The sequence below is a fragment of the Pterocles gutturalis genome, unplaced genomic scaffold (genome assembly GCF_000699245.1).
Source record: "Pterocles gutturalis isolate BGI_N339 unplaced genomic scaffold, ASM69924v1 scaffold12764, whole genome shotgun sequence".
NCBI classification, from domain to species: domain Eukaryota; kingdom Metazoa; phylum Chordata; class Aves; order Pterocliformes; family Pteroclidae; genus Pterocles; species Pterocles gutturalis.
In genome coordinates this window covers 1-23629 of record NW_010130780.1, presented here as the reverse complement: position 1 = coordinate 23629, position 23629 = coordinate 1, and the positions used below count along the sequence as shown (strand labels likewise).

Below are 23629 nucleotides of genomic sequence, written 5' to 3'. Positions count from 1 at the left end.
TTGGTGACTTCAGTGAGGAAAACTATCTGATGAGGATTTTTGTTGCACAGGCTCAGCTTGTTGTCCTGTCAGCCCAGATTGCATGGTCTGAGAATGTTGAGTCAGCCCTCAGTGGTTTGGGTGGAGGTGGAGACAACAGTCCTCTCCAGTCTGTCTTAGCTAATGTTGAGGTCACACTCAATGTCCTGGCAGACTCTGTGTTGATGGAGCAGCCACCTCTTCGCAGAAGGAAACTGGAGCACTTGGTGAGTAAAAACCTCCTTTCATCTTCTGGGTTAGCAGGTGAGGATTTTAAGAAGTTTAATGAAAAGATTGATTTGTCCAAGACACTTACTTTTTTCTCCAAGAAAAAGTTTCATGCCATTTAATCAAGCCCTCATCCTGTAGGTGCCAGTAGTTTTTCACTCTAGTCAGCTTAGCGCATGATAGCGTGTTATAGACTAGCTCACTGAATTGATCTACAAAGTAGCTCTTCCAAATGTGGAAGTTACTGATTTCTTAATTGAAAAGTAAAATATCTCATTAAGCTCCTTATTATTGTAATTAGTATATGCTTTTGTTTGTAGATAAGGATTGAGATTGGGGGGGGGAGTTAAAATCATCCTGGGTCATTTCTGTGGATTTTTAGAGGGGAACTATCTGGTCTGTTTTAGTACTCGTCTTTGTAGTTTCTGGCAAGTAAAATATCCAGTTCAGTAGTGTGATGGATTAACAGACTAACTGGACTGAAGTGCTTTTTGCTAGGGAAGTCCTTAACAAGAGCAGTCAACATTGTTAGTTTTGGCTTTGTAGCAACAGATTTTAAGACAGAGACATTGGTATGTTATGATTTCTAAGTGATGGCTATTTACTGTGCTAATCTCAAAAGCTGTAGGATTCCTGGCTTTATGAGCAATGGCTTGTATTGCTGTGATCTAAGGAGTTACTTCCTTCTCCAGATCACTGAGTTGGTGCACCAGAGAGATGTTACAAGATCACTTATCAAAAGCAAGATCGACAACTCCAAGTCCTTTGAGTGGCTCAGCCAAATGCGGTTCTACTTTGACCCAAAGCAGACAGATGTGTTGCAACAGCTCTCCATTCAGATGGCAAATGCCAAATTCAACTATGGTTTTGAGTATCTCGGTGTTCAGGATAAGCTAGTACAGACTCCTCTTACTGACCGCTGTTACCTGACAATGACACAAGCCCTGGAGGCAAGACTCGGAGGATCACCATTTGGTAAGTTTGTACTGAAATACAATAAAAACTTGAGACAAGTATATAAACTCCTGTCCTATCTAACATATAGCTTTAATGTAAACATGCAGAACACTTAGATAACTAAGATACTGAAGAATAAACCAGTCTTTTGAGGGAAGTTGTAATAGTTTTAGGTTTCACTGAATCCTCTTGTCAGGGACCATCAGAATCAGCATGCTGGAAAATGATGTGAGTAGGCAGTGGTACCTCAGGTGATAAACACTAAAACATGTTTGTTCCACTTCAAAAATAGGTCCTGCTGGTACTGGTAAAACAGAATCTGTTAAGGCTCTTGGACATCAGCTTGGCCGCTTTGTGTTGGTTTTCAACTGTGATGAAACGTTTGACTTCCAGGTAAGCTGTTTGATTAAAAAGAGTAGTCTCTGCTAATGAGCTATATGAGTCTCTTCAGAACTCTGAAACGCTAGCACTGTTTATTTTCAAGATGGTTATATGTAAGTCTTAACTGAGCTGATATCTATGGGTCATATAGATGCTCTGTAACAAAAGATGCCTAAAGCAGAAGTGGGGCAGAACATTGCTGGAGGAGGGGTTCTGGTCTTTTAGAACAAGAAGTTTTGTAGCAGCAAATGGAGGGAAAGGAAGAGGAAGTATGGGGTGGGGGCTTTAGTCTGGCTTTAGGAAACTAACTTAAACTGATAAGTTTGCCTTGATCGTACTGGCTTAATGGAGAACAGATGAGAGTGTGAGACTGCCAAAGTAGCTGTACTATTACCAAAATTATGCTTTGCAACATAACTGTGGAGTTTGCCTCAGCATGCGAAAGATCCTTCAAAACTAAGCAAATTTGTGCAGATATTTCAAAATTAGTGACATCTTTGAATTGAGAACCAGATGAAATGCCTCTGTAAACTGTAACACAGCAAACGTCTCAAAATAAAAAACCTTGGTCAGGGGTATATATAAAAAGAAAAGTAAAATGTGGACAAGAAATAATGATACTTCATGGATTCTGCCAGGTTGACCATCTGGTTTTTCTGTACAGCTATATTTCAGTCAGACCAGGGGTCCATTTAGTCAGCATTTGGCCTGTACGTAGGAAGATCACAGAGAGTGCATGATATTCCTTCCTTGCCCCAGTCCACCTCCTACTTCTGAGAGTTGTGAGGATTAGGAGGCCCCAACCTGAAAATGGGTTACTCTATTGATGCTCCAGTGAACCTTTCTCTAGGTATTAATTTGTCCCTTTAAATCTATATATACCCTTGCTTCTATAGCATTCGCTACCAAAGAGTTCTGCTGCATTACTATGCACTTCATGAAGGAGCACCTTCTTCTGTCTTTTTTTAATGATTCCTTAGTTCTTGTAGTGGAAAAGACAGTGAAGGCTGATTCCCGTTTGTCCTAAGCCAGTGACTTTCAGACCTCCATTATGTTCCCTCAAGTTGCCTTTTGTGGAATCCTACCTTAAAGGTTACTCTTTAGGTGGAAAACTTATCGTACTCTGGCCATGTGGTTTGCCGTTTTGAAATGTTTTGAAATTCTGGTATCCTCCTTGTGATAAAGGACTATACCTGCATGTGATGTTAATTGTATCAGCAAATAAAACATTATACAATGGACTTACCTTGACTGTTCCATGAATGCACTACAGTACAGTGTGTAGTAATAGGAAGGACTGAACATCTGAAAGTCAGTTAGAACCCTTTTACAACTCTTAACAGTACTACAAAGATGGCAACCTACACACATGTACAAGTCCTTCCTGCCTTGGATGCATTGTATAAAGTGCTCTTCTCCCTTTGCCTATGCATAGGCAAGAATGATAATGCAACTTCAGTGAATTTTCCCCTCTACGTGCAGGCAATGGGACGCATCTTTGTGGGACTTTGCCAAGTGGGTGCATGGGGCTGCTTTGATGAGTTCAACAGACTGGAGGAGCGTATGCTCTCTGCCGTTTCACAGCAAGTTCAGTGCATCCAGGAAGCCTTGCGAGAGCATTCCAACCCCAACTATGACAAAAGTATGTAGTTGTTCGTTCCTAATAGTGTTGTACAGCATCTCTAACACCCTTCATGCTGTTTTGTTGCTCAGTTACATTTCTCCCAAACAATCCAAGGATGAAGCCACTTTCTGTCAAAACTTAAAAACTTGAAGTAACTTTCAGCTGGTAGAAATTTGTATTTTGAGTATTTGAGTTGCAGTACTAGGAGACTTGCTGTCCATTACTGTAGGAAACTAAAATAGAATAAAGTATGACTTCCGTTCTTGGGGTGATTGATTACTGGCTGAGGTGTAACTAAATGCGCTCTCTTTTCAGCTGCAACACCTATTACTTGTGAGCTGCTGAACAAACAAGTCAAAGTGAGCCCTGACATGGCTATCTTCATCACCATGAACCCTGGCTATGCAGGCAGGTCAAATCTGCCTGACAATTTGAAGAAGTTGTTCCGTAGCTTGGCAATGACAAAACCAGACCGTCAGTTGATTGCCCAGGTCATGCTGTACTCCCAAGGTTTCCGTACAGCTGAAGTGCTTGCCAATAAGATAGTACCATTCTTCAAGTGAGTAACAAGTTTGGCTCTGATCAGTAAAAATAGAGCTTATTGTTCAAAGCTATAATGTTCTCTGCAACTCACTAAGCATGTTGTGCAGCAGTCATTTCAAGTGATTGTTGCAAGTAAACAAATGACATTTGCTGAATGTTGTGTTGGTCCCTATTGAGAATCGCATTGTGTTTTGTGTCTTTTGCTTCTTAGGCTTTGTGATGAACAGCTGTCCTCCCAAAGTCACTATGATTTTGGCTTGAGAGCACTCAAGAGCGTGCTGGTTAGTGCAGGTAACGTGAAGAGGGAGAGGATTCAGAAGATAAAGCGTGAGAAAGAAGAGCGTGGTGAAGTCGTTGACGAGGGAGAAATCGCTGAGAACTTGCCAGAGCAAGAGGTAATGTGTGTGTGAGCTTGTCATGATCTAAACCCAGCTGCTGGCTAAACACCACGCAGCCATTTGCTCACCGTCCACTGTCCCGGGGAAGGGGGGAGAGAATTGGAGGGGTTAAAGGTAAGGAGATGCTTTGGTTGAGATAAGAACAATTTAATAATTGAAATAAAATAGAATAAAATTAAAAGTAATAATGATAACATAATGTGTATATGTAGTGACACACTGCAGCTGCTCTGACCAAGGCCCAGCTGGTTCTCAGATAGCGATCCCAGAGGAGAGAAAATCCCCAAACCACAGTCCTGGAAGAGAGAGCCAGCTTCCTGGATGATCCTCATTTGTATACTGAGTATGATGTTCTATGATATGGAATATCCCATTGGCAAATGTAGACTCGTTGCTCTGGCTGTGCTACCTCCTAGCTGCCTGGGCACCTGCACACTAGCAAAACTTGGGAAGTTGGAAAGTCCTTCAGTTCTTAACAACAACTGAAAATATCAGTATATTATCAACATTCTTCTCCTACCAAATACCATACTGAATCCAAAACACAGCGCTATTCTAGCTACTAAAAACAGAGTTAGTTCTATCCCAGACAAAACTGGGACAGAACTCTTTACTTCTGTGATAAAGTACAGGATGCACGCTAAACAAAGCAAGTAACCCTGCAGTGTGTACCATTTAGTGTTAAGCCATGCAAGCAAAGTAATGTTAGTTAGAAAATGTAGGAATTTGATAGCTTAGAAGCACAAAGTTAAATACGTCTTAAGAGTCCCTTAATCATAATGAAAGACTTGTTCTTGTGAGGTGGTGCATTCATAACGCATATTGCTGCTCAGTTTCTCAGCAGTTAATAACGAAAGCATAGTGAAGAAGTAAAAGAAACTACACTTGGATAAACTGAAAATCAATATGAGTTCATTGTGTAGTGTCAAAGTTGAGACCCCATCAATGGTTGTTTTTACCAAGACCACCCTGGTCTGGTGCTTCATCAGTAAAATACTTAGTGAAGTGTTCCTTGTCAAACACATTTGGTAAAGCAAGCTTAACAAAAAATCTTAACCAAAACCTGACTCTCTACAGATCCTGATCCAGAGTGTATGTGAAACCATGGTACCAAAACTGGTTGCAGAAGACATTCCATTGCTGTTCAGTCTCCTTTCTGATGTGTTCCCTGGAGTACAGTATCATCGTGGGGAGATGACAGCCTTGCGAGAGGAGCTTAAGAAAGTGTGTCAGGAAATGTACCTTACCTATGGTGATGGAGAAGAAGTTGGTGGCATGTGGGTTGAAAAGGTAAAATGCAAAACTGAAAATGTGGAATTGAAGTTAAGGTGTGTGTAAGACTAAACTTCCTTTTTTATCAAGAAATATGCAAAGCTTTTTTGTTTTTTCTTGTGTTAAGCAAGCAATACATAGAAACTTAGAGTGACTACTGAAGTTAACACTTAATTGGTACATCGTTTCTTATGTCACAGGTTCTTCAGCTGTACCAGATTACACAGATAAATCATGGATTGATGATGGTTGGTCCCTCCGGAAGTGGAAAGAGCATGGCTTGGAGAGTCCTTCTGAAAGCCCTGGAACGGCTGGAGGGTGTGGAAGGTGTTGCTCATATTATAGATCCAAAAGCAATCAGCAAAGATCACCTCTATGGTACTTTGGATCCAAACACCAGAGAATGGACAGATGGCTTGTTCACACATGTCCTGAGAAAGTGAGTCTTTGTAGCACAAATGAATAATGGCCAGTACATTTGTGCCATGGATATTTTGGCCTTATTGAGTCTGTTCTCTACTGCAATAAATATTTCCTTTAATGTAGAATCATAGACAATGTGAGAGGTGAACTGCAGAAACGTCAGTGGATTATCTTTGATGGTGATGTGGACCCTGAATGGGTTGAGAACTTGAACTCTGTTTTGGATGACAACAAGCTGCTGACTCTGCCAAATGGAGAGCGTCTCAGCCTTCCACCAAATGTAATGTTGCTTTTTTTATGTGATGTTTACATTCTGTGCTATAAACTTGTTGCTTTTACCTTAATCTGTACTAGTGCTGTCCTTTCTCGTCGCAAGCAGAGTAATACTGATCTCAGGTAGTGGTTTGCTGGAGTTAGGAGCTTTTTTGGAAGTAAACATTTTACTTTACACTTATTCTGACCCTGTAAGATAAACTTTGTAGATTATATAAAAGTCTAGGCTAACAGGTAGTATTGATGAACTTACCTTAGGATGGTTTAATGCTACTGTTGACTATTCAGAGGCTAAATACAAATTAACTTATTTAAAAGGTCTGGTTTTTGGGAGGGAATTGTTTTGTTTTGGTTGGTTGTTTTTACTTCTCACTCTTGTTTTAAATTTTTACTCGTCAGGTGCGTATCATGTTTGAGGTGCAGGATCTGAAGTACGCTACTTTGGCTACTGTGTCAAGATGTGGTATGGTCTGGTTCAGTGAGGATGTGCTCAGTACAGACATGATCTTCAATAACTTCCTGGCCAGACTAAGAAGCATTCCTCTGGATGAAGGTGAGGAGGAAGCTCAGCGAAGGCGAAAGGGCAAAGAAGATGAAGGAGAAGAAGCAGCATCCCCAATGTTGCAGGTATGACTTAAATTGCATTATGGGATAATGGTAAGAATGGTTGTATCACAAGTAGTACAGTGTACTTAGAAATTATGACAGCCTATCATAAAAAAGCTGACTTCTTTCTTTTTTTTTTTTTTTTTTTAAAGAATATTAAAACATGAAGCATTTAAAACATTAAATAAAATTATTTCCTACTTCCTGGTAATCAAATGAGAAGCAAGTGCTTTGAGTGGTGTTTGTCTCCCCCAACAGATTCAGAGAGATGCTGCAACAATAATGCAGCCATATTTCACATCTAATGGCCTGGTAACTAAAGCACTCGAACATGCTTTCAAGTTGGAGCATATTATGGATCTCACCCGCTTGCGCTGTCTCGGTTCTCTGTTCTCCATGCTGCATCAAGCTTGCCGCAACGTAGCCCAGTACAATGCCAATCATCCTGACTTTCCAATGCAGATAGATCAACTGGAGCGTTACATCCAGGTAAATACAATATGCTGCTAATTGACTGCTGTGTTTGACGTGTTGAGTAGCTAGATTTGATTTATTGGTCATTAAGTTTTGTTGCATTATTCTACAACCAATAGCTGCTTTTGCTGCTTCTTACAGAGGTACCTGGTCTATGCAATACTCTGGTCTCTTTCTGGAGACAGTCGTTTGAAAATGAGAGCAGAGCTGGGAGAATACATAAGAAGAATCACCACCGTGCCACTGCCGACTGCACCCAACATACCTATAATTGACTATGAGGTAAACCTTTCCTGTGCTAGAAGTGTTGCTCCTTTGTGTTCTAACTTAGAAGCTTTCTTTAGATTTTGGAGATGAAACTGGAAGATAAAACACTGGACTGTCTTAAATTTTACAGTTTCACAGTTCAGTGAACAAGCTACCTGTTTAAATAATAGCATCAAATTTGATGCCGTGAACTATTCTGTGGTTTAAAAAAAAAAAAAAAAAAAAGGCAACTTTTGACTAAGGTTGAACTACATTCCTGTTCTAAATTATCTGATCATGTTTTTGTGCTCGTAGGTGTCCATTACAGGTGAATGGGTTCCATGGCAATCCAAGGTTCCTCAAATTGAAGTTGAGACACACAAAGTTGCAGCTCCTGATGTTGTAGTACCAACCCTAGATACCGTTCGCCATGAAGCGTTGCTGTATACTTGGCTGGCAGAACACAAACCTCTAGTTCTGTGCGGCCCACCAGGTTCTGGAAAGACCATGACCCTTTTCAGTGCTCTCAGAGCTCTGCCTGACATGGAGGTACACAAGAGTGTGTGCGTGTGTGCATGTGTGAATTACAGAGTAGTACCAATTGTAATCTCCTTAAAAATTAAAGCAGTCTTGATCTAGCATGGAAATGATTTACTATCCAGAATTCAGTGATACCTCCACCTCAGTCAGTCATATGTATACATAGCAAAAAAAAAAATTTTGTTGAGCAGAGTCTAAATCTCTGTCTGAAGATCCTTAACCTGAAAGCTACTTCCCTCCTTTGCGGCTTCAATAATAAAGGAACATTCTTCCATTAAGTATTTAAAAACCTGTGGTGGTGTTTAAAAATAGCTCTCATCTTTCAGTGTATGTAGATAGAGAAACAGATACGAAGCTGTGATGTTTTAAGTACAAGTTTGGGCAGGAGGTGTTGCTGCATGGTAAATGGAGAACCTGCAGTGGGAAGCACAGTCCCAAAATATAGTATAAAGTATATGTATTTAGTGTATTTTAACTATTTCTTTCCCCTATTCTCTTTTTAAGGTGGTTGGACTCAACTTTTCCAGTGCTACTACTCCAGAACTGCTCCTGAAAACTTTTGATCACTACTGCGAGTACAGGCGTACTCCTAATGGAGTGGTGCTGGCTCCTGTGCAGTTAGGAAAGTGGCTGGTGCTGTTCTGTGATGAGATCAACTTGCCAGATATGGACAAATATGGCACACAGAGAGTCATATCCTTCATTAGACAGGTTTGTTTTTCTTTGTAATCAGCTGTATCGTTGAGGCTTTGAGTAACTTGATCTAGTGGAAGGTATCCCTGCCTGTGGCAGGGTGGGTTAGAACTAGGAGATCTTTAAGGTACCTTCCAACCCAAACTATTCTGTGATAACAGTTATTTAGAAAAATACAGTGTTCCACTGATTTTATTTTACCTTTATTTTTTTCCAGATGGTGGAACATGGAGGATTCTATCGTACATCAGACCAGACATGGGTGAAACTCGAGAGAATTCAGTTTGTTGGTGCTTGTAATCCACCCACTGATCCTGGAAGAAAACCTCTCTCACATAGGTAATACATCTAGTAAACTCTATGCAGCAACAGAATAAGGGTCAAAAGTGAAGCATTGACTATGTAGTCTGTTCTTACTACACTTGTTTAACGCCCACTTGTGCTGAAATTGTGTTCCTTGCTTTTGAACTAGTTACTAGTTGCTTCTTATCCTGACAGACAACCAGTGGACTCGCGCTTCTTGAATCAGCTGTCTCAAATGCTGGGGATACTTCAGAATGCTTTTTGGTTTGAGTCACTAAGGAGAAATTGAACCAACTGCAGTTACTGCTGATAATTTTGAATCAAGCAGTATTTAATTTTGGCAAAAGATAATGAAAATAGTACAGACTGTAATTTGACCTTCTGGACTATGTAATATGCTTATCTTTCAGATTTTTACGACATGTTCCTGTGGTTTATGTGGACTATCCTGGACCAGCTTCGCTTACTCAGATATATGGAACATTCAATCGTGCAATGCTAAGGCTGATCCCATCACTTCGCACGTATGCAGAACCTCTTACTGCTGCTATGGTAGAATTCTACACAATGTCTCAGGTAACTTGTTAAATACAACCCTAAACTCTAATTGGAAGTCTTCCTTTTATACTGAATCACTTAACATGCATGGTTTGCCTTTTGTACGGCTAATATGTGTACAAGAACTCAACTGATTACTTGAGTTCTGGCAAAAGCCACTGAATGACATGAGTGAAGTAGTATCTTGCAATTCCAAGGCCTGTAAAAAATATGGTGCAACTTTGGGATGAAGTAACAAATTACGTTTAAATTTTTAGGAGAGGTTCACTCAAGACACACAGCCACACTACATCTATTCACCTCGTGAAATGACGCGATGGGTGAGAGGTATATTTGAAGCATTAAGACCGCTAGAAACCTTACCAGTTGAAGGCCTTATCAGGATTTGGGCCCATGAAGCCTTACGGCTCTTCCAAGACAGGTAAATAAACATGAGATAAGAGGGGGAAAAAAAAGGGGTGCAAAATGAGTTTTCCCCACTCCTTGCTAACTTTCATTAGAAGACCAAACTGAAGCATGCTTCACATTAAATAGTTGGAATACAAATGAGAGTATTTCCCTTTGCTTTAACTTAACACTATTGGGAGTCATATTTATGCAAAGCAGAAACATACTTCCGTGGTAGCACTGCCGTGTTGTTAAAACCAAAACTTGTGATGACTAGTCCTCCTGTTACAGAGGATTGATAGTCACTGACTGTTTTTTTTCTTTATCCAGGCTTGTAGAAGATGAGGAGAGACGCTGGACTGATGAGAACATTGACATGGTTGCTCTGAAGCACTTCCCCAATATTGACAAAGAAAAAGCTATGAGCAGACCTATCTTATACAGCAACTGGCTGTCAAAGGTAAAAACAAATAAATTAAATTAAATAGTTTTGGAGCAACTGAATGATGCTTCTCTTATGTCTATATTAGTATGATAGTTAGTGCCCATCATTTTGTTAAACGTATCTTTAAGAAGTTCTTACTATGATTATCTGAAGTGCACTCTACCACAAAGTTAATAGCTGTTACTCCAGGGATACTATTGTAAGATCTACCTGGAAGAAAACCTGTATAAAAGCAGTATTAAGGAATATTTCTCAAGAACAGGGTAACACTCTCAGAAATTTGCTGAGTTATTGCTTGTGGAATCTCTTGCATAAGGCAGTGACCCTTGAACAATGCTGATATTGTAAATTTTATGGTGGACTGTTTGTTGCAACCTGAAGTGATCCAGCTGGGCAATCTGTAGAAATCTCCCTTGGTCAAGGCAAAAGTCCATCTAGCCTGCTACCCATCTCTGTGACCAATAGCAAATGCCTACGAAAGGCTGTTTAAAATAAATTGGGGGAATGGCGGAGGGGGGAGTAAGTCTGTCATGCTATTTCCCAGTCTCTTTGGTGAGTGGCAGCACAGGCTCAGCCTATGATGGGGTCAGCAGATAATGGTGTTTAAACCCCATGCTGTTATCTATGGCACTCTGAGCTTTGGACATGTTCCTGTACAGGTTAAATGAGGACAGCATTCTTAAGCTTTTGTATGGGATTGTTACTTTATATATTCTAATAGTTCTGCCCAAAATGCCCTTAATCTTAAATTCCATACTGTGTTGACTGATTCTTTTAGGATTATATTCCAGTGGATCAAGAAGAATTAAGAGACTATGTGAAAGCTAGGCTTAAAGTCTTTTATGAAGAAGAACTTGATGTGCCACTTGTTCTGTTCAATGAAGTCTTGGACCATGTGTTAAGAATTGACCGGTAAGTGGAGACTTCAGTTCCTGCTCATATAAATAGTGTTTAGAGACTTGTTCTAAAATAGAGTAGCCTCAGTACGAACTCAGTAAGAATGGAGTATGATCCCACTGATATCTGTAGATTATCTACTTCTGGCATCCAGATAGCAGAATCCTAGCTGGAAAGATGTTGTCGGGTTTAGTACTAACTTGAAGTTTATATGGTCAAGGAAAAGCTTCAGTCAGTTGATAACACTTCACCAAAATGTACTTGCTTATGTGCTTCTACAGAATCTTCCGTCAGCCACAGGGTCATTTGCTGCTTATTGGAGTCAGTGGAGCAGGGAAAACAACTCTCTCGAGATTTGTTGCCTGGATGAACGGTTTGAGTGTCTACCAAATTAAGGTGAGCATGCTAGTTTCACTGAACTAAAACTGTTGGTCAAAACTCACACTTCTTAAATATTGACCACTAAAAAATACCCTTAAAAACTAAAACAAGATGTTAGTAACCAATGTTAAATCTTACTAGGTTCACAGAAAATATACAGGTGAAGATTTTGATGAAGATCTTAGGACAGTGTTGAGACGTTCTGGCTGTAAAAATGAAAAAATAGCTTTTATAATGGATGAGTCAAATGTGTTGGATTCTGGATTCCTGGAGAGAATGAACACTCTCCTAGCCAATGGAGAGGTAAGACAATTTTAAGTAAACACTGTAAGCACCTTTTTACAACTAAAAGCTACAGTACAACTATCTTTTGAATTAGGTTCCTGGTCTCTTTGAAGGAGATGAATATGCCACCCTCATGACTCAGTGTAAAGAAGGAGCACAGAAAGAAGGTTTAATGTTAGACTCCCATGAAGAACTCTACAAATGGTTCACCAGCCAAGTTATTCGCAATCTCCATGTTGTGTTCACTATGAATCCATCTTCTGAGGGCCTGAAGGACAGGGCAGCTACCTCTCCTGCGCTCTTCAACAGGTAATTGCTATATATTCTAACATACTTTATGCATACTGTTAAAACAGTACTTTTTGGGAAGTCTTTACAAATGCTTTGTATTTCAGATGTGTCTTGAACTGGTTTGGAGACTGGTCAACTGAGGCACTGTACCAAGTTGGCAAGGAGTTCACAAGCAAAATGGATCTTGAGAAACCAAATTATGTTGTGCCCGATTACATGCCAGTTGTGTATGATAAGCTACCACAACCACCAACACACAGGGAAGCTATTGTTAACAGCTGTGTATTTGTTCATCAGACTCTCCATCAGGTATGTTTTTATTACATTGCTTAACTAGGCCACAGCATCATGCACCAGTTTCCTAAAAAGTATGGTCTTTGGCATTTGAACATGCTTAAAACCAATGCATAATCTACAATTCCTTCTTCCCTGAAGGCTAATGCTCGTCTGGCAAAAAGAGGAGGCAGAACCATGGCAATCACACCACGCCACTATTTAGACTTCATCAACCATTATGCGAACTTGTTCAATGAGAAGCGAAGTGAATTGGAGGAGCAGCAAATGCATTTGAATGTTGGCCTTAGAAAAATCAAGGAAACAGTTGATCAGGTACATATCTTGCACTTTATAAGGCTTGAGTGATTAAATAGATTCCTGTGCTTAATCTGAATTCTCCCATCTTACAATCTGTCTCAGGTGGAAGAATTGCGGCGTGACCTAAGAATAAAGAGTCAGGAACTGGAAGTGAAGAATGCAGCAGCCAATGACAAGTTGAAAAAGATGGTGAAAGATCAGCATGAGAAAAAGAAGGTAAAAGTCTTGGTTAAATCTCTATGCATAGTAAATATTTTTATTCACAAAACTGAGCCTGCAGAGCATGCTCCTATACTTCCAAGTACTGGAAGAAGTTCAACTTCTAAAAGCAGTATTTTGTCTGTGAAACTTCCTCCTAGGTCATGAGCCAGGAGATTCAGGAACAGCTGCACAAGCAGCAGGAGGTCATTGCAGACAAGCAGATGAGTGTGAAGGAAGATCTTGACAAGGTGGAGCCTGCTGTCATTGAAGCTCAGAATGGTATGTTAATGCCTGAAGAGATCACACTGTGGGATTGGATCTAAAACTGAAGTCTACGGGAGTGAGCGTTGGTGCGGTCTGGGTTGGTCCTGCCTAACAAAAGTGTAGGCTCTTAACATGGAGCTGAGCAGTGTTGAAGAAATTCCTGATCTTTGAGCTCTGATTTTGTGCTCTTTGTAGTATTGATCTGATACTTGATAACTCCTTTTATGGCTTGTGGCTTTGTTTCTGGCAGACCAGCTGTAGTTATCTAGTCAGTCTATATATTCACAAAGAAACCTCAGAATCGGAGAGACCACTGATGCCTTATTACTGCATAGACAACATACAATCAAGCTGTTGCTTCATTAAACTCGATAGAGGAGTCATTGCTTATAATAAAACTTCAAGTAAATAATTTTTAGGCAGCAGAGTAAGTTGCCTGTGGCCAGCTGGCAAGTTGACATTAACGAATGTTTATCTTACCCAGTAGTTTGAATGTTATCCACTAGTAACTGCTCCTCTAATAATCTCAAATTCCTTTTGAGACTCTTGAAGCATTTTTACTAATCCAAGGTACTTTAATGGACTTTGCTAACTGCTCCTTTTCTTCCCAATCAACATTGCACATCTTTCTGTCACTTTTAGCTGTGAAGTCAATAAAGAAACAGCATCTGGTAGAGGTCCGTTCTATGGCTAATCCACCTGCAGCAGTGAAGCTGGCACTGGAGTCCATCTGCCTGCTACTGGGTGAAAGTACAACTGACTGGAAACAAATACGTTCCATCATCATGAGAGAGAACTTCATTCCAACCATTGTTAACTTCTCTGCTGAAGAAATCAGGTGAAGCGCAAGTGTGAATTACTTATGTGAATAAACTATTCACAAAGATATGGAAGGTCTTAATTGGACTTTTCTCTGTGTAATTGCTTTAATAGCACTTCCTTTATGACTAATTTACTCCTGCATGTAATTAATGTGTAGGTGGTATAGGAAACAAACTACTGAAGCAAATGTGCATCATGCAAACTGGAACAAAACAGCTGCTGTTGAGTGACTTGAAGGCATGGTTGCAAAGCAGTGTGTTGCTGTCCAAAGCCACATTATTAGTTGAAAGTTGTTACGGAGCAATAACAGACCAGGTTATTGAGGGCTTTATCCAGAACGACCTAGCTGGCTCTGAATCTGAGCATGAGATCAGACTAGAGACCTCCTGAATTCCCTTCCAACCCCAAATTTTTCTGAGCAGAATTAAGCAATTTGTGAGTGACTAATCCTAAAATATTTTTAAATGCCTTTTATCACCTTAAGTTGTAATTTCTGAAACAACATTTTGAACTAATTAAACATCCCGGCTACTAGGCAGCAAAGCTATTAGGAAATGTTTGTGTCAGCTGTGGAAGGCAGACCAGATAAAGGGATACTGAACACCTGTGTGCTGACTACAGTGTACTCATGCTATCTCTAAAAACTTTTCCCTTGCAGTGATGCCATCCGGGAGAAGATGAAGAAAAACTACCTGTCAAATCCAAGTTACAACTATGAAATTGTGAACAGAGCATCATTGGCCTGTGGACCTATGGTGAAATGGGCAATTGCACAGGTAAAACCAGTGCTTTGGGAAAACTAAAGCAAGGTGAAAAGGGCGAGCCTGAAGGCGATATAACAATGTCTGAAGGCTCTGAATTTGCCTCTATTCAACTAAATTTTGCAAGCTGTTTTGCTTCAAAGAAATTGGTAGGTGGTTCAGATGAATGCTTATGGGTTCTGTAGAACTAATGGCCATTTGTGATACAGCTTCTGCACTGAGATACTTTAGGTTTACAGTAAACAATCGTGCGTAGTGTCATTCTACAGGACAACACAGTTCTCAACTGGAAAATGCAATGCAATCCTCTTAATAGAGACTGCATAAGGTTTGTCTTGCCTCAGAGTGGGGCATGCTCACAGGCACCTCTGTTGAGGTATTTTAGGCAGACTTTTTAAATACTTGAATAGTATCCTAAAGGAATAGGCTTTTGGGAATATGGCCCAGACTGAGGAATCCAAGAATGGTTTTACTTGCCTGTTGGTATTCAGTGCAGCAGAACACTTGGCTTGTTAGAACTGTGCCTGCTATGAATGACATGATGTGGGGAGACTATTTAGCTTGAGTCTTGCCAGTAGGCCCTATCCTAATTGTTCTGTGGCTTAGCTATGCTCAGTTCTTTACTAAGAAAGGCAGATTGGCACAGTATTGTCACGGACACCCACTGAAGTATTTAAGCAAAACATTGCTGTGCGCTATTTAATGTGGTCTCAGCCTTTGAGATGACTTCCTGTAAATCTACAGAGCAGTAAAAGGATCTTGCAAAAAGCAATTACTTATGTGTCTGTGCTTCATTTAAACTAGAGCCTTAGGGGTGATAAACAATCCGAAGTTTCTGTTAAGTAGCTGTTATTGCTTATAGAGGTCACAAGTACCTAAGCTTGAAAAGATGCAGTTGACAGTATATACCTGAAGGCTGTGGTTCTTGCTAGCACACATGTTGTTTTAGGAAGCATAAAGGGCCTGTTTACTGTCTACAGCTAAACTATGCTGATATGTTGAAAAGAGTGGAACCTCTGCGCAATGAGCTGCAGAAGCTGGAGGATGATGCTAAAGACAACCAACAGAAAGCAAATGAAGTGGAGCAGATGATTCGTGATCTTGAGGCCAGTATTGCCCGTTACAAAGAAGAATATGCAGTACTGATTTCAGAGGCTCAAGCTATTAAGGCAGACTTGGCTGCAGTAGAAGCAAAAGTAAGACTTTTATGTATCAATAATTTTCCATTCTTCAGTCTTTGACAGTTGGAAATTGAACCATTCTTCAAACTTGTGAGCAGATGTGGTTGCTTCCCCTATGCAGTGCATTTGAGCTGTGTGTTTCCTCTCTGGATGTCACAAAGCTTCTTAAGCTACTGAAACCTATCTGGAGTTAGAAATATCAATTCATGTTGCTAGTTGATTAGCAAGACAGTTCACATAAGGCTTAAAATAAGTAGAAAGCCTTTGGAAACAGGCATGAATTGTAGTGTAATTGTAATGTCTTAACTGGACTTCTTTTTGAGAGGTGGGGGGAAGAATTTCTCTGTATTTGGTCTAATCATTAGCATTTCACTACTATGCTAGTACTTTTAAGTTCATCAAGATAGCAGTTAAAAACAATAAATTAACACTGAAGTGAAGAAAAGCTAATTTAATTTCATTCTGAGCTTTTAAATATAACTTGGGCCTTAAGTCAATATTTGAGTGTTCCAAGAGACTTGTAATACTATAACTAATTTAATTTCATTCTGAGCTTTTAAATTTAACTTGGGCCTTAAGTCAATATTTGAGGGTTCCAAGAGACTTGTAATACTATAGCAATTCATCATCTAAAGAGTCTACTTCACCACTTATTTCTAGGTAAACCGTAGCACAGCTCTTCTGAAGAGTCTTTCTGCTGAACGTGAAAGATGGGAGAAGACAAGTGAAACTTTCAAGAACCAAATGTCCACTATTGCAGGAGACTGCTTACTTTCAGGAGCTTTTATTGCCTATGCTGGCTACTTTGATCAGCAGATGCGTCAGAATCTGTTTACTACGTGGTCTCACCATTTGCAGCAAGCAAATATCCAGGTAAAGATAGGGTCACTATAAGTTAACCGTAAATCAGTTTACTAAAGATTGCTAAGTAATGGATGGAACTATTGGAAAATAGTACTTCGTAGAGCTGCATTTACTCAAAATGTCTTTGCCAGCTATCTGGAGAATCTCTAGTGAGATACTAATTCTATATACTTCTTGCAGTTCCGTACAGACATTGCAAGGACAGAGTACCTTTCCAACGCAGACGAGCGGCTTCGCTGGCAAGCAAGTTCTCTGCCTGCAGACGACCTGTGCACTGAGAATGCCATCATGCTTAAGCGGTTTAATAGGTATTTCATTCTAAGATGTAGAATTCTAAAGCAACATTCTCACAGCAGACCAGGTTTTGCACCTATTCAAGAATCACAGTAACTCTTTCAAAACACTGTTTCACTGTTGTGAGAGCTTCTAATGTTTGTAAAAACTTCTCAACCATGTGTGAACATAAAAACTGTCATTCATCTTTTCCTTTTTTTACACTTAGCTGTTAAAATAAGTTGGCTTGAATTGAAGCTGTTTTGTTGTCCAAATACAGCCTTACCTTTGAAAACTCTGAACTGAGTTAAGTCATTGAACCTGGCCAACTTATTCCTTCAGTATACAAGCTTTTAGAGTTGAGACTAATAATGCAACCTGAATTCATAAAACTGCTTAGAGGCTGTCCACAGTCAAAACCCAAATAATGAGAGTGTTTATTACTATCTTAGGTATCCATTGATCATCGATCCCTCCGGTCAAGCTACAGAGTTTATCATGAATGAATATAAAGACCGTAAGATAACTCGTACTAGTTTCTTGGATGATGCTTTCAGGAAGAACTTGGAAAGTGCCTTGAGATTTGGTAACCCACTTCTCGTCCAGGTTAGTTGCATGATCATGTAGAAACTATTTAAAACTCTTGAGTTCTGCCCTGTGTACTGGAAAAATTTGCAATTGTTCCGTTAGTAAGATGCAAACAACTTTATTTTCAAACTGTAATTTACCAAGTAAACTATTACTGAGTGATATTTGAGGTGTTAGTCCATGAGAAAAATACGATTAGTGAGATACACGGTCAAAAGAAGGTCTTTCCTTTTTCCGCCATTATAAGATCAAATGCTTTTATTTTCAGATTATCTTTTTTTACTTCTACTCTATAAAATGACTTGCAACCTCTCTGTTCCTTTGTTCTCGTACACTATATCTCGTCCTAGATAATAGCACCTAGTATGACTAGTTAAATCTACTCTGAGGAGTAGGAGGAAGTTTCAGTAATACAAAGGAATACAGGCAATTGTAGAATAGTTGACTTTCACTTGAGATTGATACTTTTTTTTATTTCTTAGTATGGAAATGGGAAAACAAAGGACTAGTTCACAGCTTAGATCAGTAACTGTTGCTTGTGCTGCTTAGAGTAGGGCTTATGCGTTAGAACTAACACAGTTACCAATGACCTTTAATAATACTCCCCTTCTGAGATTTTGGACAGTAAATCTGTGCATTTGTAAATCTAAACTCTGTGCATTTGTATCTTGGCTACAAATCTAATTCTGAATGTGATCTGTATTATTCAAAACCAACTGCAAATTGATTGCTATCAGAGCTTTAAGCCCCAATTGGATCAGGATTTTTAGCTTGAGACACTTGCAGGAAACAAAATCCCTTAACACATCTCTGCTCCTAGGATGTGGAGAGCTATGATCCAGTTCTGAATCCTGTTCTGAATCGTGAAGTCCGGAGAACTGGAGGCAGAGTTCTGATTACTCTGGGAGACCAAGATATTGATTTGTCACCATCCTTCGTTATCTTCCTCTCCACCAGAGATCCAACAGTAAGTAAAACAAAAGGCCGTCTTGTTTGTAGAAATGGCATATCAGAGAGCTGAGAAAATTTTTCATGTTTGCTGTGATAGGTTGAATTCCCACCGGACCTCTGCTCTCGTGTTACATTTGTGAACTTCACAGTGACTCGCAGCAGCTTACAGAGCCAGTGTCTGAATGAAGTCCTTAAAGCTGAAAGACCAGATGTTGATGAAAAACGCTCTGATCTCCTCAAGCTTCAGGGTATGCTTTTCAAAATTAAACTCACTTCCTCCTGTTCTAAAAGAATGCAGTAGTTTTACTGTAGCTGTAGAAATAACACAGTGAAATATCTTTATAGCTGATAGTCTTGCTTTTTCAGGTTGTCCAATAGCGAAGTATACACAATTGATATAATTCTTAAATCTAGCATATCTATACACTATGTAACCTAATTTTTCTTCTAATTAAGGTGAATTTCAGCTGCGCTTGCGTCAGTTAGAAAAATCCTTACTACAAGCACTTAATGAAGTTAAGGGACGTATCCTGGATGATGACACCATCATTACTACTCTTGAGAACCTGAAGAAAGAAGCAGCAGAGGTCACTAGAAAAGTAGAAGAGACTGATATTGTCATGCAAGAAGTGGAGACTGTTTCTCAGCAGTACTTGCCTCTTTCTACAGCATGCAGCAGTATCTACTTTACTATGGAGTCACTGAAACAGGTAGGATGAGCTCTTCGTCCTACCAGAATCATCACGTATTTGCTGTTCAAAACTAAACAGGCACTGCCTAATTCCAGCACTAGCTGTTGCCGCTGGTAAGGACTCAGACGCAGACCAATATGATCATGCTGTAGCCATTTATTATGCCTTGATTACACACTTTTATACAGAGCTTTTGCAGATTTGGCAGCTACTAATTGGATACAATGATTCTAAGTTCCTAACAACAAAGTTACTGCTGGCTAGCTGTAGTCCTGGAAACGGAACCCTTAAAATTACTTAGTCATGCTGATTATTTACCTTCAGTTCCTCCTTATCTCCCTTACATTCTGCATAATTGCCTACCTCCACATTTTTTGCTGATGTTTTTTCTCCTTTAGTACAAATCAACTACATGACCATTTTCTTCTAAAAAGGTTCCCACAGGCTGTCGTGTTGCAATTTTGTAGGCATAAGCCCTTGACTGTCAAACAACAGGACTCAAGAGACAACCATCCTCTTTTGTCTTTCAGATACATTTCCTGTACCAATACTCTCTCCAGTTCTTCTTGGACATCTATCACAATGTCTTGTATGAGAACCCAAATCTGAAGGGAATTACAGACCATACTCAGCGTCTCTCAATCATCACAAAGGACCTCTTTCAGGTTCAATTTTTTAATTAGTAACTTCAACCACTTTTGAAGAGTCTGGGTTCAAGGCTTCTTATGCCACTAACTTCACTGTTTTTTTGTTAGGTGGCTTTCAATAGAGTGGCACGTGGCATGCTGCATCAAGATCATATAACATTTGCTATGTTGCTGGCTCGGATTAAACTGAAAGGCACTATTGGGTAAACGTTTGTTTTCTCGCTTCGTTGTAGTTGAAAGAGGGAGGGATGTGTTGAAGACACTTTGCTAAAGTCTTCTTTTCCCTTAACATTAGGGAGCCTACATATGATGCAGAATTCCAGCACTTCCTGAGAGGGAAGGAGATTGTACTAAACACTGCATCTCTCCCAAAAATCAACGGTTTGACTGTAGAGCAGACAGAAGCGATGATGAGGTTAAGCTGCCTTCCTGCATTTAAGGACCTTGTTTCAAAAGTTCAAGCTGATGAGGTAAGTGTTAGCTAGAGTTTTTCGATGTCTGCTTTAAGACCTTCATGCTTACAACTAAGTTCTCCTAGTATGAATGAGAAGGGAAGCCTTACAGATTAACATGTTGGTAGTTGTGGAAATGAATGTCCTTACTTCATTGTAATCGGGCTATAAAACTTGAGTTATAAATACCAGCATTGTTTATCACTCATCCGTAGAAGCAGCTTTGTCTCACTTCATCTGATATTGCAGTCAGCTTTGGTTCCTGTGGTAGTAGAAAATGTGATACTGCATGTCTTTTACTGTATCACTATTGTGTGATAATTGTGCAGTAGAGGAGAGCAGCCCTGGCTATACATACCATCATTATAGTGAGCTCTTGGACCTTACTATTTGGAATAAATTTGGATAGTGCTCAGCGGCTGAACACTTTGCTCCTTCTCATGACCTGAGTGTTCTAAGAATACATCTGGGTCCTGATTGTGAAACTGCATATTCCAAAATATGTCTGTATCTTAAAATAGTACTTGTTTGGTTGCCCTGTCTAGCGTTTATATTAAAAGTTGAATTTTCTTTGCCACATCTAATTTTCATAGAATCATAGAATAGTTTTGGGTTGGAAGGGACCTTTAAAGGTCATCTAGAACCAACCCCCCTGCAATGAGCAGGGACATCTTCAACTACATCAGGTTGCTTAGAGTCCCATCCAGACTGCCCTTGAAATTCTCAAACTCTTCAGCCTGGGGTAAGATAATGTATAGCTTGGGCTGGGACTTGGTAGAGATCTGTAGAATCAAGGGTGCTGGAGGCAGTGCAGAATTAGGGGATGTCAGTGAAATCACTGGACACATCAAAAGAAAGCATAAGAGACAAAGCATAATTTGAGTTTTACATGTGGATTTTTGTTCAAAAAAAGCCCAGAACTTGGAGAAATTCATTGAAGAAAAAATAGTTAAGAACTTACTAAATATGCTGGTCAAATTGGGAAACACTCAAACCATTTATATCTAGAAGCCTTGGAAAAGACCAAGCTATGTTGAGTGTTGGACAATATTGTAGTTTTAGTTGGACAAGTTTAATATTTGACTTAATTTTAGTAATATAATAGTGCTTGTGTTTAATAGTGTTAGCCCTGTCTTACTTACCAAGACTTATTCATAGATAGAAGCTCAAAATGCTTCATCTAGTACTCAATCTGAATTTTTATTCTAAAGACAGATGATAAGACATGAGCATTACATGGGAATAGTCGTGTGAACGTGTGCATTTCATTGTTTAAACATTCGGCTACTTTTTAGAATTTTTAAAGATCTGGTTTTCATTCAAATGCTAGTAGAGCTTGGACTGTAGCAAGTTCAACTCTACACTAGCAACCTTTGTTTCCTACTGAAAGCTGGTATGTAACTGAACACTTCTGCAGTACATTACATTCTAAATTTTAAGGCTGAGATTTAACACCTCTGTTGCACTGTGAACAAGACGTGCACCTTGCAGTAGAGTTTTGGTGCCATGAAACTACATTTCAAGTGTTTTGCATTTTCTTTCAATATAGCAATTCTGTATCTGGCTGGATAGCAGTTCACCAGAGCAGACTGTACCATACCTTTGGACTGAAGAAAAACCTGCAAGTAAGTTAAGTTGCACTACTGTCCACCGCAATCCTACTGTACTGATTTTAATCTAAGTAGGATTACTGTGATTTTAAAGCAATTTTAAAGCAGAGCTTTATGTTGGATCTTAATGCCTGGGAAAAATCATGACATTGGGATTGAGGAAGAACCTCAAGTCTAGTGGTTTTTGTTTGGTTTTTGTGTTTTGGTTTTGTGTGGGTTTTTTTTAAACCAGACGTTTTTGCAAGCAATAGTCACTACACATGGTTCCTGCACTTGTGATCTGGTCTTCCACTGAGGATGAAATGTACTTCCACAATCTCATTAGATTGCACAGTATTTTGGATTAACCTTAGTCACTGCAAATCTGGATGCAGCTTAATACTGTAAAAAGCTCCAACGCACAGATTTTCTGCGGACAGGGCTGTCTACTAAAATGTTTCCTCCTGCAGTTGTATCTAAGCATGAAGTCTTAATTCTTGCTGTATTACTTGTTAGTGCTAATTTGTTACGAGTTAGAATTTAAGGGTAACTATTCCCCTTCAGTTCCTCCCCTATCTGAAATGTAACATTAGGACGTATTAGCTGTCTGTGATCACTCAGGGCTTATTCCTGTAGGTGGCTTTCTAAATTAAGGATTCGAAACTTGTATTTACTAGCTACCATAAAGCTGCATGACCATTAACTGAAGCAACTCTAGGTTATCTATTTATCTTATCCATACTAGCCAAGTATTTAATACTTTGAAGTCTAGTAGAATGGCAGATTACTGGATGGGTGAGAAGATACATTGCAACAGATCTTTCAAAGGGATAACTAACTCTATAAATATCTAGTCTTCAGAAGAAGATGGAAAGAGTTGAATGGAGAATTGAAAAGAGGGAGGTGTTGAGGACGGTTTTCTTACCTGTCCATCTTAATCTTGTCTCACCTTTTCAGGTCCTATTGGACAAGCCATTCATCGCTTGCTTCTGATCCAGGCCTTCCGTCCAGATCGTTTGTTGGCAATGGCACATACCTTTGTTTCAACAAATCTTGGAGAGTCTTTCATGTCCATTATGGAGCAGCCTTTAGATCTGACACACATTGTAGATACAGAGGTAACGCACTTGTTTTTGAAAGGCTCAAATTGTGCTCAGTGCCACCTTGCATGAGTTCCATAGGAGTAAAGCTATCCACTGGAACATTTTGTCCACTTATTTTTCTCCCCATGGTATGAGGAGTGGGGTTGTTTTCCTATTTAGTAGCTAAGAGCAGCATGAGGTCTTTAACTGGCCAGAGGAAAGAAAGACTGAGCTTACCACATTCTTGTGTTCATGTAGTGACTGATTCATATTCTTTTAAACTTTGCGGACAACAGGTGAAACCTAATACCCCTGTGCTGATGTGTTCAGTGCCTGGTTATGATGCCAGTGGTCATGTTGAAGACCTTGCAGCTGAGCAGAATACACAGATTACTTCTATTGCTATTGGTAAGAACATACCTTATTTCATCATCTAAGCATAAAT

General features: G+C 39.6%; 1 protein-coding gene across 1 annotated transcript in view; it reads left to right on the top strand.

Moving 5' to 3' along the window:
* LOC104466800 (cytoplasmic dynein 1 heavy chain 1-like) overlaps positions 1 to 23592 on the top strand; it is a gene marked incomplete at both ends in the record, with an annotated part of 38237 nt that extends 14645 nt beyond the window's left edge. The window contains 41 exon segments of the mRNA XM_010080346.1: positions 51 to 245; positions 939 to 1221; positions 1496 to 1596; positions 3067 to 3226; positions 3524 to 3767; positions 3963 to 4146; positions 5227 to 5439; positions 5622 to 5860; positions 5968 to 6124; positions 6517 to 6744; positions 6982 to 7212; positions 7339 to 7479; positions 7759 to 7992; positions 8488 to 8694; positions 8894 to 9015; positions 9390 to 9555; positions 9795 to 9958; positions 10255 to 10384; positions 11148 to 11281; positions 11548 to 11662; positions 11789 to 11950; positions 12027 to 12241; positions 12328 to 12532; positions 12659 to 12832; positions 12920 to 13039; positions 13177 to 13297; positions 13925 to 14120; positions 14763 to 14880; positions 15846 to 16061; positions 16707 to 16919; positions 17091 to 17218; positions 17636 to 17789; positions 18592 to 18738; positions 18820 to 18970; positions 19179 to 19432; positions 19945 to 20079; positions 20170 to 20264; positions 20357 to 20531; positions 22063 to 22138; positions 23060 to 23220; positions 23481 to 23592. Of these exon segments, the coding sequence (XP_010078648.1) occupies positions 51 to 245; positions 939 to 1221; positions 1496 to 1596; positions 3067 to 3226; positions 3524 to 3767; positions 3963 to 4146; positions 5227 to 5439; positions 5622 to 5860; positions 5968 to 6124; positions 6517 to 6744; positions 6982 to 7212; positions 7339 to 7479; positions 7759 to 7992; positions 8488 to 8694; positions 8894 to 9015; positions 9390 to 9555; positions 9795 to 9958; positions 10255 to 10384; positions 11148 to 11281; positions 11548 to 11662; positions 11789 to 11950; positions 12027 to 12241; positions 12328 to 12532; positions 12659 to 12832; positions 12920 to 13039; positions 13177 to 13297; positions 13925 to 14120; positions 14763 to 14880; positions 15846 to 16061; positions 16707 to 16919; positions 17091 to 17218; positions 17636 to 17789; positions 18592 to 18738; positions 18820 to 18970; positions 19179 to 19432; positions 19945 to 20079; positions 20170 to 20264; positions 20357 to 20531; positions 22063 to 22138; positions 23060 to 23220; positions 23481 to 23592 (6976 nt within the window).
* Between the last annotated feature and the right edge of the window lie 37 nt (positions 23593 to 23629).